Source organism: Ursus maritimus, unplaced genomic scaffold, assembly GCF_017311325.1.
Source record: "Ursus maritimus isolate PB19 unplaced genomic scaffold, ASM1731132v1 scaffold_14, whole genome shotgun sequence".
In the NCBI taxonomy this organism is placed as follows: Eukaryota; Metazoa; Chordata; class Mammalia; order Carnivora; family Ursidae; genus Ursus; species Ursus maritimus.
The window spans coordinates 47,031,265-47,040,887 of record NW_024423786.1 but is presented as its reverse complement, the minus strand read 5'-3'; the positions used below and the strand labels follow the sequence as shown (position 1 = coordinate 47,040,887).

General features: G+C 41.2%; 1 protein-coding gene across 1 annotated transcript; it reads left to right on the top strand.

Moving 5' to 3' along the window:
• The first annotated feature begins 6,607 nt into the window (after positions 1-6,607).
• On the top strand, positions 6,608-7,618 carry LOC103682175 (olfactory receptor 7A17-like). The gene has a single exon (XM_008711761.1). The coding sequence runs from the start codon at positions 6,608-6,610 to the stop codon at positions 7,616-7,618; it is 1,011 nt and encodes a 336-aa protein (XP_008709983.1).
• Positions 7,619-9,623: the final 2,005 nt, after the last annotated feature.

Below are 9,623 nucleotides of genomic sequence, written 5' to 3'. Positions count from 1 at the left end.
TTCCTTGTGATTGAGTTCCAGTTTTAAAGCATTGTGGTCTGAGAATACGCAGGGAATAATTTCAGTCTTTTGGTATCAGTTGAGACCTGTTTTGTGACCCAGAACATGATCTATTCTAGAGAATGTTCCATGTGCAGAATAGAATGAGTATTCTCTTGTTCTGGGGTGTTGTGTTCTATAAATATCTATGAGGTCCACCTGGTCTAGTATGGCATTCAAAGCTCTTTGTTTCTTTGTTTATTTTCTGCTTAGGTGATCTATCTATTGCTGATAGTGGAGTGTTGAGGTCCCCTGCTATTAATGTATTTTTATCTGTATGTCTCTTTATTCTGCTTAAGAGTTGGCTTGTGTATCTTGCTGCTCCCCTGTTGGGGGCATATATATTTATAATTGTCACATCCACTTGATGGTTACATCCTTTAAGAATAATATAGTGCTCTTCTGTATCTCTAACTATAGTCTCTAGTTTAAAATCCAATATGTCTGATATGAGAATTGCTACCCTAGCTCTCGTTTGAGGTCCATTGGCATGAAAGATGGTATTCCATCCCTTTACTTTCAGTCTGAATGTATCTTTAGGTTCAAAATGAGTCTCTTGTAGACAGCAAATGGATGGGTCATGTCTTTTTATCCAATCTGCAACCCTGTGGCATTTCATGGGAGCATTTAGGCCATTCACATTGAGACTGATTATTGAGAGATATGATTTTAATGATGTCATGTTACCTATAAAGTCTTTGTTTCTATAGATTGTAACTTTCTGTTCTGTGTCACTCTTGGGTCTTTTTAGTTTTATAGAACCCCCCCTTAATATCTCCTGTAAGGCTGGTTTCGTGGTTACCAAATTGGTCAGTGACTGGTGGTTCTGGAAGGTCTTTATTTCTCCATCAATTCTGAATGACAGCCTTGCTGGATAAAGGATCCTTGGCTGCATGTTTTTCTCTGAAAGAGTTTTAAATATGCTCCCCCAACCCTTTCTCTCATTCCAGGTCTGTGTAGACAGGTCTGATGTAATTCTGATGCCTTTGCCTTGGTACGTGAGAAATTTCTTTGCCCTGGCCGCTTTCAATACTGTATCCTTGGTCTAATAATTGCGAAATGCACTATGATGTGACGTGGCATAGGTTTGTGGTTGTGTTTTAAAAATTGAGTTGTTTTGGGTTTTTGCTGTTGAATTTTCGTATATTTTTTAGATATTAATCTATTATCATGTATGTGGTTTGCCAATCTTTTCTCTACTCACGGATTGCCTTTCACTTGAGTAATTTTGCCCTTCAATGCACAAATATTTTTAATTTCACTGAAGTAATTTATTTCTCTAGTTGCCTGTGTCTTTGGCATTATATCCAGGAAATCTTGGTCAAATCTAGTGTCAAGGAAATGTACCTCTGTGTTTTCCTCTAAGCGCTTACAGTTTTATTTTATTTATTTATTCATTTATTTACTAATTTATTTATTTTAAATCCTTTGAGACTTTATTGAGCTGCTACAATACCTCATTAGTTTTCAATGTAGTTTCCATGATTCATTGTTTGCATATAATACCCAGTGTTCCATGTAATACATGCCCTCCTTAATACCCATCCCTGGGCTAGCCCGTCTCCCCACAACCTTCCACTCTAAAACCCTCAGTTTGTCTTCAGATCATATAAATCTTTCGCCTTTTACAGTTTTATTTCTTGTGGTTAGATCTGTGATCCATTTGGAATCATGTTTGGAGATGGTGGATGGAAGGGTTGCCTTCATTTTTTTTGCAGATGGATATACTGGTTTCCCTGTCACCATTTCTTTTTTTTTATAATAATTTTTATTATATTATGTTAGTCACCATACAGTACATCCTTGGTTTTTGATGAAAAGTTCGGTGATTCATTACTTGCATATAACACCCAGTGCACCATGCAATACGTGCACTCCTTACTACCCATCACCAGCCTATCCCACTCATCAACACCCTCGCCTCTGAAGCCCTCAGTTTGTTTCTCAGAGTCTATAATCTCTCATTCTTCATTCCCCCTTCTGATTACCCCCCCCTTTCTTTATCCCTGTCACCATTTCTTGGAAAGACTGTCCATTTACCTTTGAACTGTGCTGGCACTATTGTCAAATATCATTCAATTTATAAACTGAGTTTATTTCTGGGCTTCCTCCTATTCCAATGATTTATATTTCTGCTTATGTTGTTGTTGAAAATGGATCATTTAACAACGATAATGCGGTAACTCTGAAAATCATGTTTCTCCCTTCCTAGGAATTTCTTTACTGAATATAATTTACATATAGTTTTTTTTTAGCTGTAGGTGTACAATGTAATGATTCACCAATTCTATACGTTGTATAGTGCTCATTGAGGTAAGTGTACTCCTAATCACCTTTATCTATTTTACCCATCACTCATTCAACTGTGAGCTCCTCAAGAGAAAGAACCATGTTTTATACTTCTCTTCATTCCTGGATGTTGCTTAGTGCCTACTGTATCATAACTGCTGTGTAAGTGTTTGTAAGATACCCAAAGAAGCAAATGGTTGGGTGACATTAAACCATGAAGGAAAAAGGAGAAGCAAGAGAACAGGAGAAGCATTGTGGTGGCTGGGGGATCCATGATCATGAGCCACCAGAAGAGGGCCCAGATGGGAGAAAGAAAATGTTGAAGGCACAAAGAATGTCTCCTTCAAATCAGAATTACGGGGTACTCTGCCTTATTAGTGAGACCCTCTATAGAGAGGGGACCTCCTTGTGGGATCAAAGAGTTTAATGAGGTGAGAGACAATCCTGGAATGCCCAGGCTGTGTCCCAGTGCCAACACTGGCACTAGTTTGCATTCTGTGTTTCTCTCCTAGCTCCAGAGCACCAAGTCTCTCAAGGGGAAGTGAGACAAAGGAATATTTCCTTAATGAGACTCATGGGAATTCACCCCTCCAGCCAGAGAATTGAAAATGTCTCTTCTGCACCCACTGACTTCATCTCTTTTAATCTCAGGTGATAGGAACTCATAACTGTGTCTTCCAGAGCCTTCATGAATGGTGCCATGTCTTTTCCTTTCCTGGGGGCATAACTTCCAACCTCATCAATCATTCATGGGAGAAACTGGGTCAGTGATCTCACATTGTTCTGTGATAACATCTGGGTGAGCCTCATGTTTTTTGATGGGAGGGACCCCTTCAATCTGTAGTTATGCTTTGGGCATCAACAGCAACAATAACTAAAGGAGGGTTTAATGATGCTAGATGTTGCCTATTAAGACTTTAATTCTAGAGGGAAACTCTGGATATACTAAACCATCTGACTCCTCCAGTGTAGTGCTTAATGACAGGGATATCATTCCGCAATAGTCTTTCCTCTTTTTTCATTGCTTTTTCTTTCATTGTTGAGAGTGTCTGTTTATTGTTATTTCACTATATGTATTGCAGTCATTCAAGAAACATTTTTTTTCAGCAATTAATGTATGGTAGACACTACTGTTTACTCTGGGAATAAATAAATGACTAAGACATTGTCTCTTCTCTCAAGGTACTCACTGTGTAAATGTCAGGAGAGATGTAAAAATAAGTAAATGTGATATCATGAGGTTGCATTGAAATTTGTGGAAGTTTGCAAAAAAGTTGACTCTTTAATTCATTTTTAACTGTTTTCAAAAAGTTGAGTCTTTCATGGAAATTCGTGAAGACTTCACAGACAAGCTTATAATGGAACCGAGCCTGAAAGGAGGTGTTGCCGTTCTTCCAGGGGGACAATGGGTGTGATCAGTCCAGGAAGAAACAGCAGAGGAGGAAATTTAGAGATTAATTAAACTAGAGGTTGTGCTTCAGAGATTAGAAACACTTCTTACTGATGTGACCAACCATCAGTAGCAGGGTATGCAAAATGGGTGGATAGGAGACGGGTCTGGTAGGAAATAGTATGTTAAGAATGAATCAAGCATTTTGGTTACAGGATTGAAATTTAATTCTGAAATTAGTGAAGTATAAGTGCATGTTTTAAAGGTCAGGGGATAGCTGTGCACAGGTCTGCTCTATGGAAAAGTGACCCAGGTTAATGTGAGGAACAAACTATTGTTGTGTTCAGAGTGTGAGAGTGACAGTGAGGAATAGTAATAGTGCCATGAGCCTGAGATGGGAGGCAAGTGATGGTACTCTGAGGGGGTAGACATCATGGATACCAAAACTCACTTGAATAATATTTGATTTTGTGTATGTATGTGTGTGTGTATATATATCTATATATCTATATCTATATCATATTGTCATTATCCATTCAGTGTAGATGGACATTTGGGCTATAGTTTGGCCATTGTTGCCATGTGTCATGATGTGAATAGAGCTAGAGTGTATTATGCTAAGTGAAATAAGTCAGTCAGAGAACGAAAAATAGTGTATGATATCCTCATGTGCGGAATTTAAGAAAGAAAATCATTGAACAATGGGAAGGGAGAACAGAAAAAAAAAGGAGAGAACAAATGAGCCATAAAAGAGTCTTAACGATGGAGGACAAACTGAGGGTTAATGACACTGAGATACCACCGTACGCCAGTTAGAATGGTAAAAATAGACAAGGCAAGAAACAACAATTGTTGGAGAGGATGTGGAGAAAGGGGATCCCCCCTACATTGTTGGTGGGAATGCAAGTTGGTACAGCCACTCTGGAAAACAGTGTGGAGGTCCCTTAAAAAGTTAAAAATTGAGCTACCTTATGATCCAGCCATTGCACTACTGGGTATTTACCCCAAAGATACAGACGTAGTGAAGAGAAGGGCCATATGCACCCCAATGTTCATAGCAGCATTGTCCACAATAGCTAAATTGTGGAAGGAACCGAGATGCCCTTCAACAGATGACTGGATTAAGAAGCTGTGGTCCATATATACAATGGAATATTACTCAGCTATCAGAAAGAACGAGTTCTCAACATTTGCTGCAACATGGATGGCACTGGAGGAGATAATGCTAAGTGAAATAAGTCAAGCAGAGAAAGACAAATATCATATGATTTCTCTCATCTATGGAACATAAGAAATAGGATGATTGGTAGGGGAAGAAAGGGATAAAGAAAGGGGGGGTAATCAGAAGGGGGAATGAAACATGAGAGACTATGGACTATGAGAAACAAACTGAGGACTTCAGAGGGGAGGGGGGTGGGGGAATGGGATGGACTGGTGATGGGTAGTAAGGAGGGCACATATTGCATGGTGCACTGGGTGTTATACACAACTAATGAATCATCGAGCCTTACATCGGAAACCGGGGATGTACTGTATGGTGACTAACATAATATAATAAAAAATCTTAAAAAAAAAGAAGGGGAAATGAAACATGAGAGACTATGGACTATGAGAAACAAACTGAGGGCCTCAGAGGGGAGGCGGTTGGGGGAATGGGATAGACTGGTGATGGGTATTAAGGAGGGCACATACTGCATGGTGCACTGGGTGTTATACGCAACTAATGAATCATCGAACTTTATACTGAAACCGGGGATGTACTATATGGTGACTAACATAATATAATAAAAAATCATTAAAAAAAAAAACCCTGAGGGTTAATGGATGAAGGTGTGGGGGTGTGCTAGATCGGTGATGGGGAGTAAGGAGGGCACTTGTTGGGATCAACACTGGATGCCTTATGTAAGTGATGAATCACTGAAATCTACTCCAGAAACCAATATTGCACTGTATGTTAACTGACAATTTAAATTAAAAAAAATTTCAGATGATTATTTTCATTCATTAGTAAGTGTTTGCTGGAAACTGTGTCAGTCATCTTCTCTTCATCATTTGTATGTGATAATACGATAAACAATACCAGACCTATTATAGCCATTATTTTATTGAAATCTCAAAAACTCTGAATTTGGTATCACTCTTATTGTAGGGTTGGAAACTCTCCCTTGAAACGCCATTTGCTCATTAATTAATATTTTATTGCTCCCTCTGACACACACATATCTCAGACACACTCTTGTTAAGGTCAAACACACATCACTACTTACAGTGCTTTCAAAAATGTTTGCCACAAGATAATTGGTTAAAATATTTATTAAGTGAACCAAAAATGTCTCAGGAAATTTACAGAGGACAACATTATTTTAGGTAATTGTTTTATTCAGGACTGGGTGTGCAATTATTTTCAGAATTATGGAAAACATGGAGCTTTTGAGATCCCTGAAATTTTTAGCTCATTCTTCTAGTTTGGTAGGTAATGTGTAAGAATTAATGAATTACACATGTTGAAAAAAACAAATTTTGCTACACAAATTGCAGCATTTCTTTTTATCTATCATCTATCTATCTATCTATCTATCTATCATCTATCATTTATTTATCTCTCCATTTACTTATTTACTTGAGAGAGAACAAGTGAGAAAGCACAAGCAGGGGCGGGGCAGACTGGAAGTCAGAGAATCTGAAGTAGACTCTGGCCCCAGCATAGAGTCCAATGCGGGGCTTAAACCCACCACCAGGAGATCATGAACTGATCTGAAGCCAAGAGTTGGTTGTTTAACCGACCGATCCATCCAAGCACCCTAATCACAGCATTTCTTTCAACTTTGGGCTCACTGCTTGTAATTTTCCTATGCTCTTGTCTCTGTTCCAGCTGTTTTCAGCAGTTACATGGAACAAAGAAATCAAACTCCTGTTTCAGAATTTATCCTGCTGGGACTTTCAGAGGAGGGAGAACTGCAGCCACTGCTCCTTTGGCTGTTCCTGTCCATGTACCTGGTTGCCTTCAGTGGGAACCTGCTCATCGTCCTAGCCATTGTCATGGACTCCTGCCTCCACACGCCCATGTACTTCTTCCTTGCCAACCTGTCCTTCTCTGACATCTGTTTCATCTCCACCACCGTCCCCAAGATGCTGTGGAACATCCAGACTCAGAGCAAAGTGATCACCTATGCAGGCTGCCTCAGCCAGATGTATTTTTTCATGCTTTTGGCAGGATTAGACAACTTTCTCTTGACAGTGATGGCCTATGACCGGTTTGTGGCCATCTGTCACCCCCTGCACTACACGGTCATCATGAACCCCAAGTTCTGCTGCATCCTGCTTCTGGTGTGCTGGGTTTTGAGTGTTCTGGACTCTCTATTACATGACTTAATGGTTTTGCAATTGTCTTTTTGCACACAGATAGAAATCCCTCACTTTTTCTGTGAACTTAATCAGGTGATCCAACTTGCTTGTTCTGACACCTTCTCCAATATCCTGGCGATTTATCTTGCGAGTGGATTTCTGGAGGTTCTTCCACTCATTGGCATCCTTTTCTCTTATTCTAGAATTGTAACCTCCATTTTGAAAATTTCATCTTCTGGGGGCAAGTATAAAGCATTTTCCACGTGTGGGTCTCATCTCTTGGTTGTCTCCTTATTCTATGGTACAGGCTTTGGTGTGTATCTTCGTTCTGCTGCTTCACAAAACTCCAGGAAAACTGCCATAGCTTCTGTGATGCACACGGTGGTCACCCCCATGCTGAACCCCTTCATCTATGGTCTAAGGAACAGAGACATAAAGCTGGCCCTAAGAAACCTTTTAGCTGAGAGGCATTCTCTGTATATAAGGATTCTTTGTTCCAAGATGAAGACCTGTGTGTGTAATAGGGCTCAAAACCCACAACAACGTAGGTCATGATTTTCGTATCAGTTCACATAAATACAATCTGCATTTATCTTTGTAAAATATTCAGTCTCTTTAATTTTTTCTTACATAATATCAACTGTTTCTTTTTTTACAGTTTTTTTTGAATAGTATGTTTTTATTTAAATTCCAGTTAGTGAATAGATAAGGTAATATTAGGTTCAGGAATAGAATTTGGTAATTCATCACTGACTTAGAACACCCAGTGCGCATCACAAGTGCCCTCCTCGCACGGAATCAGCCTGAGACGCAGGAAGATACATCTGGATCTCTACAAATGAACATCTCCAGTGCTGAGTATTGAGGTACGAAGTGGGGAGCCGTGAAACCGCACACAGATATCGGAAGATAAACGGAAGGCGGAGGGAGCCGCCACGTTCGGGCGCTGGGAAGCGGTAGCCACCTGCACGGGGCAGCGGGCAGACTCGTGGACCGGCCCCGCGAGAGAGCTGACTGAGACCATGAGCCGGGGAGCACGCGCCACCAGACTGAAATGGAGCTCCAGTGTGCTCACTGGAACCAGACTGAAACGGAGCTCCAGTGTGTTCACTGGATTCAGACTGAGACTGGGAGCCGGGGAGCACGCGCCACAAGACTTCTCACGGAGCTCCAGTGTGCTCACTGGAACTGGATGGAGACCAGGAGCTGCGGGAGCGTGTGCGGGTGGCTGGCGGCTGGCGGTGCTAGAAACACAAAGGACAGAGACACGCCGGCCCTGGAAGTGAGGGCTGGGACGCCAGGTGTGGGGCACACATCCCGGGATGCTACAGGGTTGAGCAGCACCAACAGTAACAGAGTTAAAGTGGCCAGAACATCAATGGAGAATGGTCCACGATCCCTCTGTTCTGAGACAGAGGCTGAGATTCAGCCAGTGCTGCTCTGACTCTCAGAAGAGGCCCAGCAAACCGCCAGGGAAAGCTTCCAGAAAACAAAAGCCTGAAAAGACCAGCTCACAGTGTGCCCATCCCCATCCCCCCTCGCAGGGGACAAGGAGACTCTACCCAAACATGGTTGCCTGAGTATCAGCGTGGCAGGTCCCTCCCCCAGAAGGCAGGCTGAAAAATAAGGAACCCACATCCCTAAGATCCCTATAAAACAAGGACACACGGCCTGGGTCCTGGTCATTAATTTGGGCTCTGGACAACCCCACAACCTCTCCTCATCAGAATGATGAGAAGGAGAAATCCCCCCCAGCAAAGAAAAGACAATGAGTCTGTGGCCTCTGCCACAGAACTAATGGATATGGATATAACCAAATTATCAGAGATGGAATTCAGAGTAACAATGGTCAAGATGATGTGTAGACTTGAAAAAAGTATTAACGAAAATGTTAATGAGAATATAGAATCCCTAAGGGCAGAAATGAGAGCGAATCTGGCAAATTAAAAATTCTATGAGCCAAATGCAGTCAAAGCTAGTGGCTCTGACAGCCAGGGTGAATGAGGCAGAAGTTTGTATCAGCAAATTGGAAGATTGGTTAGTAGAAGAGAAAACTAAAATAGAATCTGGACTGAAAAAAAATCCATGCTCATGAATGTAGGTCACGGGAGATTACTGACTCAATGAAACGTTCCAATGTCAGAATCATCAGCATCCCTGAGGGGGTGGAGAAAAACAGAGGTCTAGAAGAGATATTTGAACAAATTGTAGCTGAAAACTTCCCTAATCTAGTGAGGGAAACAAACATCTGTGTCCAAGAGGCAGAGAGGACACCACCCAAGCTCAACCATGACAAACCTACACCACGTCACGTCATAGTGCAATTCACATATATTAGATCCAAGGATACAGTATTGAAAGCAGCAAAGGCAAAGAAATTTCTCACGTACCAAGGCAAAGGTATCAGAATTATGTCAGACCTGTCTACACAGACCTGGAATGAGAGAAAGGGTTGGGGGGACATTTTTGAAGCTCTTTCAGAGAAAAACATTCAGCCAAGGATCCTTTATCCAGCAAGGCTTCATTCAGAATTGATGGAGAAATAAAGACCTTCCAGAAT

What these genes read in the sequence shown, in the direction of transcription:
- LOC103682175 (XM_008711761.1), top strand. Translation starts at nt 6,608, where the DNA reads ATGGAACAAAGAAATCAAACTCCTGTTTCAGAATTTATCCTGCTGGGA.